Source organism: Lemur catta, chromosome 6 (assembly GCF_020740605.2).
Source record: "Lemur catta isolate mLemCat1 chromosome 6, mLemCat1.pri, whole genome shotgun sequence".
Lineage (NCBI taxonomy): Eukaryota > Metazoa > Chordata > Mammalia > Primates > Lemuridae > Lemur > Lemur catta.
The window spans coordinates 59660307-59681336 of NC_059133.1; the positions used below are offsets into that span (position 1 = coordinate 59660307).

General features: G+C 36.9%; 1 protein-coding gene and 1 non-coding gene across 2 annotated transcripts in view; one reads left to right on the forward strand and one right to left on the reverse strand.

Moving 5' to 3' along the window:
* Nucleotides 1-1594: 1594 nt before the first annotated feature.
* Nucleotides 1595-1701, reverse strand: LOC123640836. The gene has a single exon (XR_006736080.1). It is a non-coding gene; the product is annotated as a U6 spliceosomal RNA (small nuclear RNA).
* A 1313-nt stretch (nucleotides 1702-3014) lies between these two features.
* Nucleotides 3015-21030, forward strand: part of RPAP3 (RNA polymerase II associated protein 3) — a 36876-nt gene continuing 18860 nt past the window's right edge. Inside the window, exons 1-8 of the mRNA XM_045555113.1 lie at nucleotides 3015-3093; nucleotides 5763-5941; nucleotides 6769-6909; nucleotides 10078-10200; nucleotides 11343-11470; nucleotides 17550-17671; nucleotides 18353-18423; nucleotides 19761-19889. Coding sequence (XP_045411069.1) covers nucleotides 5789-5941; nucleotides 6769-6909; nucleotides 10078-10200; nucleotides 11343-11470; nucleotides 17550-17671; nucleotides 18353-18423; nucleotides 19761-19889 — 867 coding nt within the window. The 5' untranslated portion in view covers nucleotides 3015-3093; nucleotides 5763-5788. The remainder of the gene's footprint in view (nucleotides 3094-5762; nucleotides 5942-6768; nucleotides 6910-10077; nucleotides 10201-11342; nucleotides 11471-17549; nucleotides 17672-18352; nucleotides 18424-19760; nucleotides 19890-21030) is intronic.

Below are 21030 nucleotides of genomic sequence, written 5' to 3' on the forward strand. Positions count from 1 at the left end.
TGTAGTGAGCCTGGATTTCTAGCAGTGTCCACTCATTTATTCATTCATTATTCTTCAAAGAATACTTACTGGCCAGGCGTGGTGGCTCACACCTGTAATCCTAGCACTCTGGGAGGTCAGGGCAGGAGGATTGCTTGAGCTCAGGAGTTTGAGATCAGCTTGGGCAACATAGCAATACATTTCTACAAAAAAATCAAAAAGTTAGCTGGGCATGGTGGCAAGAGGCTGAGGCAGGAGGATTGCTTGAGCCCAGGACTCTGAGGTTACAGTGAGCTACAATGACGACAATGCTGCACTCTATCTGGGGCAACAGAGCAAGATTGTCTCAAAAAAAAAAAAAAAAATACCTATTAAGACCTGTGACAGAGGCTGCTGGTTGCCCCTCAATATCTACTTTCCTCCTCCTCTTCCTTATTCATTGAACTCCCAGTTTTTAGATATGCACATGACTGCCAAGAGTGAAAACGCTCAACCTCCCTCGCAAATAGAAGTAGCCATGTGTTTAAGTTCTGGCCAATGGCATGTAAGAGGAAGTATTCTTAAAGGGCAGGGGGTGCCATTATTTCCACTCTTGCCCCCTCCTGCTGATTGGAGGTCAGACAAGGTCACTGGAGCTTGAACAGCCACCTTGAACCACAAGTGAAAGCCATGTGCTGAAGATGGTAGAGCAGCAAGGTAGAAGGAGCCTGGGTCTGACACTGAGATTGCCATACTAGTCCTGGGTGTTTATATTCAGTCCTATGGGAGAGAGAAAAATAATCTTCTTTCATGTTTAAGCCACTCGTATCTTGGGCTTTCTGTCACATGCAACCAAACCTAATACAGGTTTGGAAGCCTCAAGGTTTATAAATTTTCTTCCTAAAGTTACTTAGCTAATACTCCCCTTCTTAAGATTTATGTTAACTGTCAGAATCTTTATTTATTTAACTATTTGAAAGATCCCAATAATTGTTTTGGATATAAAATTAACAATATTCACAATAACTACAACATTTTACTGTTGCAGTAATAAACATTCATGTTTATTTCCACTGATTATTTGAATTTCAACATATAAAACACAAAGAGATTGTCTCTTTGAAAATGACTATTCAGATATGAACAATAAATACAATTGAGATGACTCGGGTTTATTCTCAGTAAAAGTAAATAAATGCATGAAAGAGACATATACAATAAAGGCATGATTTACCAATCTTGTTGAAACCCATTTGAAGACAATTTTCAACAGAAGTGGGAAAGTCTGCATGGAATCTGAAAAGAACTTAAAACAGCCTGGGTCTGAGCTCACAGGAGAGAAGGCTGCCATCATAGGCACAGTTTTATGTGGGACAACAGGAGCCTCAGAATTAGGGGATCTTGGCCATCGAGATCATTCCATTTACTCTACTCACTTTGATTTTATATTCACTAAACAACCTCTGATTATCGTGGGGCTTGAGAGAGAAAAAAGAGAGAGAGAGACAGAGAGAGGCAGAGAGAAGAGAGGATCACCTAAGGGTCTATGATGTTTTACTAGAGCAGCCATCTGGCCTCCTTATCTCTCATTTCAATCAACTCTCCCAGAATTTATTTTATGTAAATTATATTTTTAAAAAATATGGAATGCTTCATGAATTTGTGTGACATCCTTGCACAGGGGCCATGCGAATCTTCTCTGTATCATTCTAATTTTAGTACATGTGCTGCCAAAGTGAGCACAAATCTCCCAGAATTAATAAATCAAATGTAGTTGGTTTTGTTAAGAACATCAATAAATCAATATCTGTTTTAAAATGATTTGTTATTAATTTTAAAACACATAAGAAACTCTTTAAAAGTCAGTTACCTATCTCCCTAACACAACTAAAAAAAAAATCATTCCATTAGTAAATATTTTGATGATGCACTTAATGATTTGACTACTATGACTTTAAAATACAAAGATACCAATAATTAAACAATGGGAAAGATGTGCTAACGATATGACCTTGTGAAGGAGGATCCCAAGGTAGTTTTTCATTGACCAGCACCTGGGTTAGTGGTTCCTAGCCTCAATTGTACAGTTGTTTCCTATGCTTTAAAAAATTCTGATGCTCAGGCTGCACCCCAGACTAATTAAATCAGACTTTCTGGGATAGGACTCAGAAATCACTGTACACACACACACACACGCACACACACGCACACACAGTCCTTCAATGATTCCAAGGTTCAATCAAGCTTGAGAACCACCCATCAGGATTTTGAGGATGATGTTTGAGATCATAGAGCTGTTTCAAATCGAAAGTTTTGTTTGTGTTTGTTTCCGTGGACTTCTAAAATTATTTTCGTTTTACAATTTTAGAGTTGTCACCGCAACGAAACTATTTCTGTAATGACAGCCTTCTCTCCTGAGAGCTTCCTTCCTTCCTTCACACAGGAAGCAGAAGCAAAGTGTTAAAAGCTTCATGTTCTTTTTTCTCTGTGTGCCAGAACATATCTAAAGACAGACCTTAATACTGGCACACATCAAAGAAAGACCCAGAGAGAGATACACTTAGAAAAGGAAAGTGTTTGCTTGCAAAAGGTGTAGGGAGTCAGACTGGAGGACTGGTTTGCCAAATAAAAGCACTTAAAGGAAAAAAAAATCCCGCAAAATTGCCAGGGTTACAAGTTTACAAAGTTACAAGTATGTTCATGGTAGAAAAACAGTAAATTTCTCCCATGATTATAATACTCACAAGGGTCATGACATATTGTTAGCTACCAGCAAGGTAAATCTTAGGGATAACATTGAGGGGAGTCCAAGGAAATAGTCAAGGTTTTATTGTTTCGGGGATAAGAAAGTCAGGATGACCCTGCCGTTTTTGGGTTATCTCATGTAAAGTTTAGTTATATGGGAAGCAGGCAAAGAAAGGGTCAGACGCCGCCCTCGCACACTTTCCTCATCAAGCTGGTTCCACCCTGAGCAGTCAGTCATGAACCTGACCTTCTGCGCACGCTCGAGCCCCGGATCTAGGGGGCGGGGCAAGGGCTCGCGGGGGCTTGTGGGAAAGCGCAGGAAGGCGGGGGCCGGCGTAAGTCGCTGCGGGTGTGAGGCGGCGGCGGTGCCGGCGCTAACGGCTGGGTCAGGTGAGGGGGCCCTGTCGTTATCGCTGCTTGGAGCAGCCGAGGAGACCTGTGGGGTCTCCTAGCGGGAGGAGGGGGCGCGGTTGTGGGTACCGGTGAGGCGGAGCGGGCTGAGGCCGGCGGCGGAGGTGGGGCGTTGGGGCGGCGCGTCGGTGTCCAGGGGAGCGGAGTCCCGGGGAGCGAGTTCCCTGGGGGGTTCTCGGCGCCACCCAGGCCTGGGCGGTCAGCTTTGCTCAGGGACCCTCCACCCCCGCCGCCCGGGGTAGTGGGCGATTTGCGGTGGTCGGGACCGCGGAGCCCCATTCCGGGTGGGGCCCGCCACTTGTCGGCGTTGGTGTGCAATGTTTGCTTGGATATTGGGTATGAAGGTGATGCCCCAGGCGCTGGAAGTTTCTGGTTGTATGCCTGGACCCCTGCCCTATCGCAGGTTCCGAGGGAGCATTTTGCCCTGTGAGAGCAACAAAGGTGATAGGTGAAATGGAAAAGCTTCCAATCTCTTACAACCTCTCATTGCCTTGCTGCGCTTTTATTCATATTTTTGAGTCCCCAGCAGAACATGGTCCTAGTTTTGTTTCTGAATGAGATGCGCATATGTGATCCCCCATGGACGCTGCCCGAAAGAAGCTTAAACTTAGTTTAGTTGTTGAGACTGAGGATCAGAAGACCTATCTGCATCTGCAACTATCTCTTCTTTCTGCCTTAGTGAGGTATTTTTAACTGTCCTAAACAAATCCTTTTTCTAATTCTTTCTCTGTCCTTCCTACCTTTCTTCCCTCCTCACCTTCTTCAGTTTTGAATCTCCTCCCACCGTTTTGGGGACTTTGGCCCAGGCTCATCCTCTTTCCTATATCTTCTTTTAGTTTGTTCCTCTTCCCCCCAGATTAATACTCAAGAACAACTCTTACATTATTAAAGGCAAATTTACCCCTTTTTTTTTCTTTAGCTCATATACTTTTTCCTCTGCATGAATTAAAGGCAAATTTACTCTAATCCCCATATAATTTCATTTACTTAGCTCTTTTCATTTTCACTTTTTTTATCTCATGAAAACTCTCAATAATCTTTGTATTATTAAATGTAAAGCATTTTATTTCCCTTTATATGACCTTTGTGGCATTTGTCACTGCTGACCTCTCAATTTTTTGAACTCATTTTCTCTGATCTTCTGTGACAGTACACTCGAGGTTTTCCTCCCAGCTGTCTAGGTGCTACTGCCTAGTTTTTCCTAAGAGATCTTCCTCTGTTTGTTCCCTAAATATTAGTGTTCTCCAGGCTCCCCGCATTTCCCAATAGTGACCGTGATTAAAATGGCCGAATTCATGATTCTAACTTCTACCTTTATGCTGGGGACACACTCAGATTTATCTGTAGTCCCATATAACTGCCTGTTGGGTATCTCCTCTCCTGATGTCTCCCCATAAGCTCTCAGGTTCAACATATCCCAAACTGAAATAATCTGACTTTCCATTTCCCCTTCAACTCTGGAATCTCTTTACCTTTTAAAGTTGTATTTCTTGACTCAAAATGATGTCACTAATCTTAGCAGGCTCCTAAGCCAGACATCCAGGCCACTATTTGAATCTTTTTCTGCTCCCAAACTCCTCAGTCTAATCAGTCATCAAGTCCTTTTTATTTTACTGCCTCCATACCTTCACATAGCTTTTGGAATATTGGTCAGACCTCATAGCCTGGCATTTCAAGATCTGTCCCATAGCCACCCCTTTAACCTCTTCATTGTCCCTCATAGTCCCTCACTCTGCCTGCCTACTCCTCCCTGTTAGTCACTTCGATGGCCCCTTTTGAAACCCAGCTAAAGTTCCGGCACCTCTGAGGACTTCCGCCTTGACTCTACCATTCTACCATCTGATTTACGTCTGTCCTTTGTGGTCAGTTCCATAGCATACATATATATATATATATATACACATACATACATATATATATATATATATATATATATATATATATATATATATATATACACACCTTTAGGAGTAATTTTGCCTGCCAGGGGACATTTGGCAATGTGTGGGAGCATTTTTGTTTGTCACAATCCAAGAAGGGAGGGGATAATACTGGCACCTTGTTGGTAGAGGACAGAGATGTTGCCAGCCATTCTGCAATGCACAGGACAGCACCCTTACAACAAAGAATTTTTTGGCTCAAAATATTAGTAGTCCCAAGGTGGAGAACCCCTGCCTAACGTAATATTTGTTACTCAGTACTTTGATTATTTTGGTTTTTTCCTCCACTAAAGGAGGGACCTTGTCTTGGTTTTGCATCCCTAAATCTTGACACAGGCAGGGCCTTTAGCATAGTAGAAGTTCAATAAATGTTGGAAGAAAAAGGAATAAAGGAGATAATTGGGATATACTTACAAACTCCAGAAATGAGGAGCCTGTCTGCTACCATAGGCTACTTGCTGATTTCAGTGATTTTCTCCCCATTGCCTTTCATTCATGTTGCATTTCAAGGATGTTCAAACTTGTCTGTTTTTCATTTGTTTATTCAACAAACAATTGATTCATTTGAAAAATATCATATTGATATTTTCTTTATTCAGCATCACTTTAAGCTCTTCTCTGTCCGTGTATCTTGGCCATTTGTGAAGTGTTGAAAAAATTATTAGATTTCAGAAAGATAAGCCAAATATCCTATTTAATTCTTATCAGAGGTGGTTCAAAACTCTGCAGTGATAATGACTTCGACAAATAAAGCAATCGAATTACAGCTACAAGTGAAACAAAATGCAGAAGAATTACAAGACTTTATGAGGGATTTAGAAAACTGGGAAAAAGACATTAAACAAAAGGATATGGAACTAAGAAGACAGAATGGTGTTCCTGAAGAGGTAAATTGAGAATTCCCTAATCTGTCATGGATTTTTTTTTTTTAAAAGGAATTCTTAATTAAGTACCCAGCAAAGCTATTTATTTTAAAATAAAGAACAATGTTTTTAAAATGTTTTGTGAAAATACTGACATCAAAGTGATTTGCTTCACTGTCAACATTTTTAGAAATTCTGCCTTTTAGAAAGTCTTTGTAATAATTGTATTAACTATAGTAAGATATTTTAAGGCTTAGTAAATAGTTGCTGAAAGGGTGATCATGTGATAATACTTAAAGGTAGATGAATAGCATTGTAAAATATGCAGAAGTGTAGAAGTGTGTGCATAAAAATAATATGTATAGTTGTATTTTTAATGATATATTAACATACTATATTGGCATAAAAATGCAGGTAGTACCTAGGTTCAACCAATTTTTTTTAAGACAATGTATTTAAATACAGCTAGGTTTTTCATACTGTACATATTGTGGAGGCAGTTCAGTTTGCCTTTGTTCCACTGTTAATTCATTGTACTAAGGCTGAAGTTCAGGTAGTTTCTGAAGTTTGAATTTAGGATTACAAGTTAAAGGTATAATTAGAATTTCCAGGTAATACTTTTCTTGTGACTGAAGAACGTTCAACATTCATCAAAGAATGAATTAAACTTTTTGAGCATAATTGCCATCATAAGTGAAGATGGTAAATTGGTATTTTTAAGCACTTGAAAATTAAATTTAAAAATTACTTCTTAACTTGAAAATACAATTTAGTGAGAATTTTAAACATAGCTAGTTATATAAAGAGTAATAGAGCAGAGTATACAAAACTTTGTTTTTTTTCCTCCCTAGAATTTACCTCCTATTCGAAATGGGAATTTTAGGAAAAAGAAGAAAGGCAAAGCCAAAGAATCTTCCAAAAAAACCAAAGAGGAAAATACAAAAAACAGGATAAAATCTTATGATTATGAGGCATGGGCAAAACTAGATGTGGTAAGTTAATCTCGTCTTTTGCTTCTTGATAATTGAATACAATTTTGTTGTAGTTAGCTAATATTCATAGGTTAGATGAAAAATAATATAGAGTTCTTATGACCTGTGTGTGTTTCTCTTACAGACTGTTATGTGCAATAAAAATTTAATTACAAAGCTCTTTAGTTAACTAGGTTATTTTTTTTCTGCAATCCTTTTTCAGTGAATGGTGGATAAAATAGCCAGGATTCGATTTGATTCGATTTGATTCGATTTGATTCAATTCGATTTGATTCAATTCGATTCTCTTTTCTCTTTTTCCTCCCTCCCTCCCTCCCTCCCTTCTTTCTTTCCTTGTTTATTTTCTTTTTGCAAAAATTACTGTTTGTTTATTTCTTGCTACCTATTTATCCAGTGTACTCTTCACTCAGTTTCCTCCAGTGGTTACATCTTACTTAACTGTAGTACAGTATCAAAACCAGGAAATCGACATTGGTGCAATGTGTGTTTAGTTGTATGCCGTTTATCCCATATGTAAGTTTGGGGAACCACCCCTGTAATTAAGATAAAGAATGCCGCATCATCACAAAGATCCTCTTTGTGTCAGTCCTTTATAGTCTCACGACCCCCTGCTTCCCCACCTTCTCTAACCCCTAAATAGCCAGAATTCTGATATTCCCAGAAAAGAATGATTCTGTGGATGTCTCTTATTATAGACTGAAGGACCTGTGGAATACTGCTTAAAGAGAACGCCTTTGTGTCTAGTCTTAGGGCTGGGGCTTTGTGGCAATAAAAGTAGGCCTATCTTGATCTCAGGAGGGTGGGTTCACCCTTCTAGACTGGGACAGCAAATGTGTGGCCTCCTGTCTCCCACATGTGACACACAGTGTACTTGGACAGTTAGCACCAGTGCTCTGCCTCAGAACCCTCTACCCAGTGCTCCAGCCACTGTCGCATCGGCCTGTGAAAGGGAGGGGACTTGTTGGCCGGCCTTATTATGGATTTTAACCCTCTTTAAGGGTTGATTTTTGGAGAGTGTGATAACCAAATTTGGAATATACATCCTTTTTAGTCTTTTTAAAAGTGTTTCATGTATAATATTTGATTCATGCAAAAGAGTATGTTCTAAAACATAATAGAATGAATATATGAGCCCATCATCTAACTTAGAGAATTTTTCTAATACTGTTGAAGCTACCAGTGTGTTTTTTTCCTTTCCCATTTTCAGCCTCCGGAGGTAACCACTATTCTGATTTCTGTGTTTATTGTTTTCTTTGTGTTTTTCTGTTTATAACTTACATATGGTAAAGTCCAAAAATCTTAAGTGTATAGCTTCCTGAATTTTTACTCATTTATGCACCTGTGAAACCACCATCCAGCTCAAGATCGAGAGCATTTCCAGCATCCCAGAAGCCTTCCTTTCAGTTGCTGACTTCTCAAAAATAGACACTGTTCTGACCTCTCACACTGGTATTTTGTCAGTTTTGGAATTTCACATATAAATGTATTGTATAGTATGCACTCTGGTGTCTAGCTTCTTTTGCTATCATTATCTGAGATTGATCCGTATTGTAAGTAGCAGTTTTTTTTTTATTGTTGACCGTAATTCCATTGTATGCATATTCAACAATTTGTGTGTCCGTTCTCCTATTGATATACATTTGGGTTGTTTCTGGTTTGGGGCTATTATGAATAAACCTGCTATGAACATTCGTGTACTTGTCTTTTGATGGACATAGGCATCCAAGAGGGGGTTTTCTGGATCTTAATTTATACATATGTTTAGCTTTAGAAGACAGTCAAAACAGTTTTCCAAGTTAGTTGTGTTGTATTTTTCTTAATGAAACCAAGGCTAATTGATTTAAGAGACAGCTGGGACGGTTATTTAAATAGTTTGCCATCTGCTTCAGTATTGTCCCATTATAAGAGAAGTAAAATTTTGGGTCTGGAATTTATTGCTGTTGGGAAAATAATGCTTTCTGAACATACAGTTTATTCTCAACTGAGTATTATATAGTCTACCTTCATTTTTTGTGACTTGACTCCTTATTGTTTGGCTTGTTCCTTTTCATATGTCCGTGTTTTCTTAAATGCCCTTTTCTGAAAGGCATTATCTAAGATGATTTCTTGTAAAGATGCTTTCTACATAGTCATTTACTCATTCAGCAGATACTGATTGAGCTCCTGCTGTTTTATGGACAGTCATATCATGATTGTACTGTATTGCTTGCAATTGTCATTTTAGTGTCTACATAGAAGATATAGATGTTTACTTACCATTCCATTCTAGCTCAGATCTGAGCAGCTACCTTAATGTCCTGCTGCTCTTAGTTTTCTGTGTGTCAGCATAGCAGGGTTGGATAATCTTGGCTACAATGTTGATAGGCTGGTGGTGTTTGTAGAATTTTCGTGCTAAAACACATAGCTAAATTTCAGTCCATGTTTTAATGTTCATTCAGTGAAACTAAGCATAGGTTTTGTTTTTTCTCATCAACAATTTGTTTTTTCTTATATAAATAAAATAGTGTGTTAAATGCAAAAAGGATTTTGTTTATATAATGATTAAAGTTTGTGTCTAAATGAGTTTACTCTAATGCTTATTGATTTAAAAAATATCTTACTAAAATTGTTTTATTATATATGATAAAAATATGATTTTTACACATCCTTGTGGGGTCTCTGAAATTGTTTATTACTATGAAAGAAGTGAATGTGAGTCAAAAGAGATTGGGAATTACTGGACTAGCATATTATATTTTTTCTTTGATAGAGTCAGCTATATTTTGGAATATACTGACAGATAGTATAACATAGTGATCGAGAGCTCAGATTTAAAACAAACCCCTTTCTCTGCTACTGGGTGCTAATTAAATCATTTTAGGGTTATTTGCAGACTGCTCTCAAGTCAAGCCATAATACCTCACTGCTAATAGTTTGTGATTTAGTTGTGATTTGTAAACTCTGTTAGCTTACTTTATGAGTTCAGAGTCAGATTCTTTAAGTGGTTTGGATCTTGATTATTTAAACAAGGGCACCTTTTTCTTAACAATGACAGATTATTTGGATTGCTTTCATAGGACTATAGGTCCTTAGATTGTAACAATTTAATTTTTTGAGTGTATTTTTTATGTCTTTTTTTTAAAAAAAATAATCATGTAATTATAAGCACTGTTCTACTTTTGATTTTAGGACAGTATCCTTGATGAGCTTGACAAAGAAGATAGTACCCATGATTCTCTGTCTCAAGAATCAGAGTCAGAAGAAGATGGGATTCATATAGATTCACAAAAGGCTCTTGCTTTAAAAGAAAAGGTACTCTTTAGATTAGCTTTAGATACTTTTCAGGTAAGCAGGATATGTAGAAAATCATGTGGTTCCTTAAATTTCTTGAAAATAGTTTAGGGAGTGTTTAAACTATGTTGTTATTGGCTATATCCCTTTTAGGTGACATGATAGCAGATGGTTAGGAGTACATGCTCTGGAGCCAGATTACCTGGATTCAGAACTGTGATAAGTTCTTTAACCTGTCTGTACCATAGTTTTCTCAGCTGTAAAATGAGATTAATAATATTACTAAGTCTCAGTGGGTTGCTGTGAGTATTAAGTGAATTATTACATGTAAAGTGCTTGGACTGTACCTGGCCAGGGTTTTTAATAGTAGACTGAAGTAACTTGAAATTAGTGTGTGATTATTTGCATAAATATTATATTCCACTCCATATCACAGGCTATCTCCCTGAGGGATGCCTCATTATTATAAAACCAGTTATATTGCTTTCACAGAGGTGTTAACTGTTTTCAGATTAGAATTCATCTTGATGCATTTTTGGGGTTACATTTCTGTGGGTTGGTATTGTCAATAAAAAGTATAATGCTAGATATTTTATTCATTTTTCTGCTTGGGTTCTTGGGTTGTACCCATATAGTGACTGTATGTAATCGACCTTTGAACTATGTGGGAGTTAGGGGTGCTGATTCCTCACACAGTCAGAAATCTGCTTTTAACTTTTGACTCCTCCAGAACTTAACTTTTAATAGCCTACTGTTGACCGGAGCCTTACGAGTAACATAAATGGTAAAATAACATATATATTTTTTATATGTTATAATGTATTATATACGGTGTTCTTAAAGTAAGCTAGAGAAAAGGAAATGTTAGTAAATCATAAGGAAGAGAAAATATATTTACTATTCATTATGGGGAAGTGGATCATTATAAAAATCTTCATCCTCATTGCCTTCACTTTGGGTAGGCTAAAGGGGAGGAGGAAGAGGAGATGTTGGTCTTGCTGTCTCAGGGGTGGCAGAGGAGGTAGAGGAGGTATAACTTTTATTGAAAAAAATCCACATATAAATGGACCCACACAGTTCAAACCTGTGTTGTTCAAGGCTCAACTGTAGTGAATTTCAGCGCTTGTAAAAGGACTATTTTTGTTGTTTCTCTTTTCTTTCAGGGCAATAAATACTTTAAACAGGGAAAATATGACGAAGCAATTGAATGTTACACAAAAGGCATGGACGCCGATCCATATAATCCAGTGTTGCCAACAAACAGAGCATCAGCATACTTTAGAGTGAAAAAGTAAGGAATTTCCATAATGTGTGTGCATGTTTTATATGTATATGGAGACTGGTATTTATTTTTATTTATTTTATTTTATTTTTTTGAGACACAGTCTTACTCTGTCACCTGGGCTAGAATGCCGTGACATCAGCTTAGCTGACAGCAACCTCAAATTCTTGGGCTTAAGTAATCCTCTTGCCTCAGCCTCCGGAGTAGCTGGAACTACAGGCATGCGCCACCACACCCGGCTAAGTTTTTCTATTTTTAGTAGACATGGGGTCTCACTGTTGCTCAGGCTGATCTTGAATTCCTGAGCTCAAGTGATCCTCCCACTCTCCCCTCCCAGAGTGCTAGGATTATGGGTGTGAGCCACTGTGCCCAGCCTGGAAACTGATTTTTAAAAACATCTTTGATGATAAAAGTGTGTTGGACAGATTGAAAATATATTGCATTTCTTTTCAGCTGTAAATTCTTACAGTTTACTCCCTTTTAGTGAGTTATTTTATTTAAACCATTCAGTGCTCAAACCATGCTCCCATAGCTCACTTTACTGAGATATTCCTCTAAAAATCAAGTTCTTTACCTAATTCATAAAAGTAAAAAAAGTTAATCGGATATTTTTAGAAATTAGTATCCCTCCATTATTTTGAAAAACTATTTATCCACTATTTGATCTAAAGAACTTTCATTATGGTAAACTTAAAGTACATTTCAACATTTATCTTAAAGTCATACCGACTTTTGGACTACATACCTAATACTGAGGAGCTTAAATGTGGTACATCTTGCCTTTCTATGACAGATAACTGACTTAATGAGGATTTTTTAAAAAAACACCATCACAAAAAACATTCTTACTGTTTTAATTATTTAGAATTACAAATTATATTGGTGTCGAATTTTTGCTATTTAAATGGCATATTTTTAGGTCTTTGAAATGTAGGATATTAATAGTCTTACAAATTAGGGTAATATTTACATTTTGTAATATTTGATATCTAATTTATGTATCATACGTAAGTTAAGAATAATTTTAAATAAACCCACATAAACCAACCCCCCCCAACTTAAGAACTAAAGCATTATTATTTTTGAAGCTACCTCGATGTTCCTTTTCATATCCGTCTCTTGCCTCCTTCCCAGTTAATCACTAACTTGAATTGTATATTTATCATTTTTTATTAAAAAAGGTTACTATATATGTATATAACCCTAAATAATATATAACTTATTTTTGAGCTTTAAAAATATATCATACTGTATGTGGTCTTCTGTGGCTCCCATATTTCTCTGAATATTATATTTCTATGAATCACTCTTGTTTTGCTGCATATAGCTGTGGAGCACTCATTTTCACTGTTATATGTAATTCCTTTTTAGGAACATACCATAGGTATCCATTCTCTTGTTGCTGAATTGTTGGTCGTTCCTTTCTTTTCCCTTCTTCCCTCCCTCCCTGCCTCCCTCCCTATCCCTACCTCCTACCTTCTGTTCTTTCCTTTCTTATTTCAGTGATGCTCTGAACATTTTTGTACATTTTTTGTGTTGGGTCATAAGATGTGCAGATGTTTAGCTTTACAGGGGGATGAACAGTTGTTACACAGGTAGTTGTACAAGTTTATATTTTCATTAGCAGTGTGTAAGAATGCCTATTTTGTACCCTTACCAATACTGGTATAATTGGGCTTTCTTAATTGTTTGCAATCTAGTGGGTATAAAATGGCATTTCATTGTGTCTTAATGTGCATTTCTTAATTATTAATGAGGTTGAGCATCTCATTATATGTACATTCACCACTTCTTTTTCTGTGATATGCCTATTTTGTCCTTTGGCCATTTTTCTGTTGGGCTGTTTTTCTATTGATTTTTACTAGTTCTTTATTATGGATACTAATCCCTAGATACTAATATCATTCTTCTCCCACTTTGTAACTTATCTCCTTGTCTGTCTTTATAGAACCTTAATGATAGAAATTCTTTAATATATTTCAATTTGACTTTTTAAAAGATAAGCACTTTAAAAAATGATAAAAGTATAGTTTTCTTCTTGAGCTCATTATAGTCTCCTATATTTTCTTCTAAAAAATTTTAAGTTTTACTTGTCACATTTAGGTCTCTTCACATATGTTGAAGGTAGGATTCCAATTTCATATTTTCCTGTATGAACATGTGACTATCCCAATTGTTCAGCCTTATTTATGGAAGAGCTGCGCTTTCACCATGGATCTGCAGTGGCACAATTGTCATATGTCAAGTTTGCATGGATGATTTTCTCGTCTCTCAATTCTTTACATTGGTCTATTGCCTATCTCTATATCGATTCCACACTCTCTTTAATTACTATAGCATTATAATTATAATAAGTCTTGCTATTTAATGTAGGGCATATTCTCCTACCTTACATTCTTCAGAAATGTCTTGGGTATTCATGGACTTCTCATCAATATAAATTTTAGAATCATCATCTCAAATTCCTTGAAACATCCTGTTGGGATTTTGGTTAGAATTGCATTGGATTTATAGATCAGTTTGGAATTATGTTATTATATTTTTGTGCCTTGTTATACATGAATGTGAAATATTCCACTTACATCATCTTTAATGTCCTTGAAAACAGTTTTATGATTTTTTGCATCTACGTCTGGTAGTACATCTTTGCTAAATTTTTTTTGGGGGGTCTATAATAAAGCAGCCACCTTGCTAAACTTTCATTATTCCTAGGAATGTTTCTAGATCATTATGAGTTTTCTGTGTCGGCCATCATATCATCTGAGAATAATGTCAGTTTCATTCCTTTGTTTCCAGTCTTTTTACCTTGTATTTCTTTCTTGTGAAACTGCATTGGTAAGGAACTCTAGCACAATGCTGAGAAAAAGGAGTGATAATCGGCATTCTTTGCATTAAAGGGAATGCTACCAATGTTTCACCATTAAGAGTTATAGGCATGCCTCGCTTTATTGCTTATTGCTTTATGTGCTTTATCGATACTGAGTTTTTTGCAAATTGCCCTACATGGAGCAAGTCTGTTGGCACCATTTTTCCAACAGCATGTGTTCATTTCATGTCTGTGTGTCACATTTTGGTAATTCTCACAGTATATTAAACTTTTTCATTATTGAGTATATCTGTTGTGATAATCTCTGGTCAGTGATCTTTGATGTTACTGTTGTAATTGTTTTGGGGTGCCACAAAGCATTCCTGTATGTTACAGTGAACTTAATTGATAAATGTTATGTGTGTTCTGACTGCTCCACTGACTGGGTGCTTTCCTATCTCTCTTCTTCTCTTTGGGCCTCCCTATTCCCTGAGACACAGTAATTTTGAAATTAAGCCAATTAATATCCCTACAGTGGCCTCTAAGTGTTCAAGTGAAAGGAAGAGTTCCATGTCTCTCACTTTAAATAAGACGCTATAAATGATTAAGCTCAGTGACAAAGGCATATTGAAAGCTGAGACAGGCTGAAAGCTAGGCCTCTTGTGCCAAACAGTTAGCCAAGTTGTGCAAAGGAAAAGTTCTTGAAGGAAATTAAAAGTACTACTCCAATGAACACATGAGTGATAAGGAAACGAAATAGCCTTATTGCTGATATGGAGAAAGTTTTATTGGTCTGGATAGAGCAAACAAGCTACAACATCCTCTTAAGCCAAGGCCTAATCCAGAGCAAGGCTGTAACTCCAATTCTCGGAAGGCTGAGAGAGGTGAGGAGGTTGCAAAAGAAAAGTTGGAAGCTAGCAAGCAGAGATTGGTTCATGAGGTTTGAGGAAAGAAGCCATCTCCTAACATAAAAATGGAATGTGAAATAGCAAGTGCTAATGGAGAAGCTGCAGCAAGTTATCTAGAAGATCTAGCTAAGATCACTGATGAAGGTGGCTGCACTGAACAACAGATTTCAGTGTAGATGAAACCACCTTCTATTGGAAAAAGATGCCATCTAGGACTTTTCGTAGCTAGAGAGGAGAAGTCAATGCCTAGCTTCAAAGGACAGGCTGACTGTCTTATTAGGGGCTAATGCAGTTGGTGACTTTTAAGTTGAAGCCAATGCTTAGTTACCATTCTAAAAATCCTAGGGCCCTTAGTAATTATGCTAAATCCATTCTGCCTGTGCTCTATAAATGGAACAACAAAGCCTGGATGACAGCACATCTGTTTATAGCATGGTTTACTGAATATTTTAAACTAACTATTGAGACTTACTGCTCAGAAAAGAAGATTTCTTTTAAAATATTACTGCTCATTGACAATGCACCTGGTCACCCAAGAGCTCTGATGGAGATGTACAAGGAGATGAATGTTGTTTTCATGCCTGCCAACACACCATTCGTTCCTGTGGAACAAGGAGTCATTTTGACATTTAAGTCTTCTTATTTAAGAAATACATTTTCTAAGGCTAGAGTTGTCATAGGTAGTGATTCCTCTGATGGATCTGGGCAAAGGAAAGGAATTACCATTCTAGATGCCATTAATAACATGGTTCATTGAAGGAGGTTAAAATATCAGCATTAACAGGAGTTTGGAAGAAGTTGATTCCAACCCTCATGGATGACTTTGAGGGGTTCAAGACTTCAGTGGAGGAAGTAACTACAGTTGGGGTGGAAATAGTAAGAGAACTAGAAGTGGAACCTGAAGATGTGACTAACTTGTTGCAATGTCATGATCAAACTTGAATGGATGAGGAGTTGCTTCTTATGGTAAGCAAAGAAAGTGGTTTCTTGGGATGGAATCTACCCATGGTGAAATGCTGTGAATACACAACCTCCCACTGCTAAATATGCCTGGCTTCTATTTATTTATTTTAAGACTAGTCAAGTGCAGTAGCAAGAAAGGGGGAAAGAAGTAGAACAAGGAGTTCAGTCTGTAACTGTGAGATAACTCACTACCTTTGGACCAGCCTTGACTGGCTTAAAAAAAAAAAAAAAAAAAAAGAAGTGCTGTGAATATTATTGAAATGACAACAAAGGATTTTAAATATTACATAAACTTAGTTGATAAAGCAGTGACAGGATTTGAGAGAATTGACTCCAACTTTGAAAGAAATTCTACTGTCAGTAAAGTGCTCTCAAACAGCATTGCATACTACAGAGAAATCTTTTGTGAAAGGAAGAGTCAAATCAATGTGGCACACTTCCTTGTCTTGTTTTTAAAAATTGCCACAGCCATGCCAACCTCCAGCAACTACTAACTAACCTGATAAGTCAGCAGCCATCAACATCAAGGCAAGACCCTCCACCAGCAAAAAGATAATGACTCCCAGAAGGCTCAGGTGATTGTTAGCATTTTTTTTTTAGCAATTAGTATTTTTAAATTAAGGCATGTACATTTTTTTAGACATAATGCTATTGCACACTGAAGAGACTACAGTTTAGTGTAAACATAACTTTTTTTTTTTTTTTTTTTGAGACAGAGTCTCGCTTTGTTGCCCGGGCTAGAGTGAGTGCCGTGGCGTCAGCCTAGCTCACAGCAACCTCAGACTCCTGGGCTTAAGTGATCCTACTGCCTCAGCCTCCCGAGTAGCTGGGACTGCAGACATGCGCCACCATGCCTGGCTAATTTTTTCTATATGTATATTTTAGTTGGCCAGATAATTTCTATTTTTTTTTAGTAGAGACGGGGTCTCGCTCTTGCTCAGGCTGGTCTCGAACTCCTGAGCTCAAGCAATCCACCCACCTCGGCCTCCCAGAGTGCTAGAATTATAGGCGTGAGCCACCGCGCCTGACTAAACATAACTTTTTATGTACTAGAAAACCAAAAAAATTTGTGTGACTTGCTTTATTGTGGTGTTCTGGTCTGGAACCAAACCTGTAATTACCTCCAAGGTATTCCTGTATTGCTTTTACTAGGCTTAATTAACCAAAAGGAGGTTGAAAACATACCTTCAATTGGGAAATAAATCCGCTTTTTAGGAATTTTGGAAGCAAATTTTGAAGTTTTGGTTTAATGATTTTTTTTTTTTAAGAGACGAGGGTCTTGTTGTGTTGCCCAGGCTGGCCTCGAACTCCTGGTCTCAAGTGATCCTGCTGCCTGTAGGTTCACACCACCATTCCTGGCTAATAAATGATTTTTATTTACTTCATTTATTTTAATTTTTTTAAATTGCAGATTTGCTGTTGCTGAGTCTGATTGTAATTTAGCAATTGCCTTGAATAGAAGTTACACAAAGGCTTATGCCAGACGAGGTGCTGCTCGATTTGCTTTGCAAAAATTAGAGGATGCCAAGAAAGGTATTTTCCAATCATCATTATCTAAAAATTTTTTTTAACAGTTTAACAAATGGTATGCAAGGGATAGTAAGTAATCACAATTTCTACTCCAGAGAGCTTTCTATTATTTGAACAAAGCTCATTTTTGCAGTTTGAAAGATATCTTGATGTTTTGGGAAAGAATGCCTTATTTGCCTCCAAACAGACCTTAGTTCAGATTCTTATTCTGCCACGTACTAGATGTGTGGCCAGTTTCTTCTCTGATTTTCAGTTTCTCATCAGTAAAATAGGGATTAAAGCATCTTATTGGTGTTTGTGAGGCAAGAGGTAAAGCTCTCAACACATTTTTATGTATTTTATGTAATTAAGCCTTTTATTATTCCATAAAATAGGTTTGTGTATTTTAAATCACAAAATCTGAATAAAGCTGATATTTAATTGGATTTTGCTGTTGCTTTATTTTATGATGTACAACTTGTGATAACAAGTATCATTCCTGGGGCTGGTGGAAGAAGGTGGTTTGTCATAAGATTCTGTCTGCCCTGGGGGAGAATGAAGAAAGTCCAGTAGGCTGATGTTAGTATTTCTCTTTTATTTTGCTGTAGGACAGATGCCTATTTTACACATGTGATTAATGATTAGTTTTATACAGGTTTTGTAATATTTGTCTTTCAAAAATTGTTTATCTTCTGTTTTCCTTAGATTATGAAAAAGTATTAGAACTGGAACCAAATAACTTTGAAGCAACAAATGAACTCAGGAAAATTAATCAGGTAAACTATAGTTATTTAAATTAAGTTTATTAGTATTACCTTTATTTAATAAACTAAAGCTTTTTGCATAGATTTTTGTACTATAGATTTCTTTCTTTCTTTTTTTTTTTTTTATGAGACAGTCTTACTCTGTCGCCCAGGCTAGAGTGCTGTGGCATCAGCCTAGTTCACAGCAACCTCAAACTCCTGGGCTCAAGTGATCCTTCTGCCTCAGCCTCCTGAGTAGGTGGGACTACAGGCATGTGCCACCACGCCTGGCTAATTTTTCTATTTTCAGTAGAGACGGCATCTTGCTCTTGCTCAGGCTCGAACTCCTGAGCTTAAGCGATTCTCCAGCTTCGGACTCTCAGAGTGCCAGGATTACAGGCGTGACCCACCTCGGCTGGCCTGTACATTGCTTAATATAGAGATTTTCTAATTTTAATTCTTTGTACTATAGAGCTTTACTAAATGAATTTGTAAGCTAGAGATAGTGTAATGGTATTTAAAGGTCCTTAATTGGTCATTTTAAAAGTTGGCTGAGATCTTTAGAACTATTGCTTTACTTTTTCCTAGATGACAGAATTATTTTTTCTTTATCCCACTGATTTTTCTTTTTTGGCATGTGCACCAATTCCTGTACTAAACTTTGGCATATTTCTTTGATTTTTTACTTTTTAGTTGCTCCATCTTTATAGTTTCTATTTTAGCAAAAACAATGTTGATTTTTTAACAGTAAAACAATAGTTAATACTTAAATATAAAATTAGTTGTTTAATGATCCTGAGAAGTTACATATTCCTTTCACTTTGCCTTTAAATCAAAGTTATAATCGTTTGCCATTGTTGAAATATTGAGAAAAAAATGACAATGCTTGTGGAAAATCTGCTTTTAAATATAGCCATTACTTATTGCACATAAAATCTGTTGGTAAATGTATCAACTTGATCATAATTATGAACTGTATTATCTTGTGTAATTGTGTATTTTGTCTAAGGTCAAATAATGACTGTGAATATTCAATTTGAGAAATTTGGTGATGTGGTTTTAATTAATTGTTTTATGTTTGAAAACAGCTCCTAGAACAGTGCCCGGACTGTGTAGAAATTTTATTTACTGGATGACTACCTTTAGTAGATACTACTTATTTTAATTGAAATAAAAAGCACATTAAATTTATTATATACTTTTTTCTTTTTACTTTAATAGGTAGAAAGATTTTGAATTAGAGCAGAAAATGTTATTTATTAATTTGAAATGTGGCAGAAATTCTAATGCACGTAATTTACATTTTGAAGTCAAATGTATTTGCATCTTGCATTACTTGTTTTATTTTAGCTGACTGCTATGTCTCCTAGGCTTTAACATCCAAAGAAAACTCATATCCAAAGGAAGCTGACACAGTGATTATTAAGTCAACTGAAGGGGAGAAAAAACATATTGAAGATCAACAGAATAAGCAGCAGGCCATTGCAGAGAAAGATCTGGTAATCCAAAAGGATTCCAACATATAATGTATATGTTTTGCTGAGGATTTACTCTTAGTTTCTTTTCTTTATGTTTTTTTTTTTTTTGAGACAGTCTCGCTCTGTCACCCCAGGTAGAGTGCATTGGCGTCTTGGTAGCCCACTGCAACCTCAAACTCCTGGGCTTACTGCCTCAGCCTCCCAAGTAGCTGGGACTACAGGTGCTCATGACGACACCCAACTAATTTTTCTATTTTTAGTAGAGACGGGGTCTTGCTCTTGCTCAGGCTGGTCTTGAACTCCTGAGCTCAAGCAATCCTCCCCACCTTGGCCTCCCAGAGTTTCTTATATATCAGTTAAGTTCTGGCTTCTCTAATATTTTTTTTTTTTTTTTTTTGAGACAGAGTCTTGCTTTGTTGCCCAGGCTAGAGTGAGTGCCGTGGCGTCAGCCTAGCTCACAGCAACCTCGAACTCCTGGGCTCAAGCAATCCTACTGCCTCAGCCTCCCGAGTAGCTGGGACTACAGGCATGAGCCACCATGCCTGGCTAATTTTTTCTATATATATTTTAGTTGGCCAGATAATTTCTTTCTATTTTTAGTAGAGACGGGGTCTCACTCTTGCTCAGGCTGGTCTTGAACTCCTGACCTCGAGCGATCCACCTGCCTCGGCCTCCCAGAGTGCTAGGATTACAGGCGTGAGCCACCGCACCCGGCCTGGCTTCTCTAATATTATATTCAAATTCTTCTTAAGTAGGAACTAGAAATTACACTAAAACTTCTGTAAACTACCAGTTAAAATTTGAGTAATCGATGACTTAACACGTAAATTTTTAAAAAACATAATTATAGAAACATTTAAGTTTAGGGAGCAGATAGCTTTTGAGTATTTTAACATATATTTACATATATAATCATAAATTAAACATAGAAATAAATTACAATCCATTCCTACAGTGTACTTTTTTCCTTTAATTTGTACTTTCTGATCAGAATTCCTTTACAAATCATGAATTGAGATTTAATTTAATGTAATTTATAGCCTTTCCTGGACCCACAAAGGATTCCTAATAAATAGTATGAAATGATTATTGATTGTGATATCTGACTCTGATTAAAAATAAATGTCACAGTGAAATCAGGTATATAAATTCCAGTACAGTT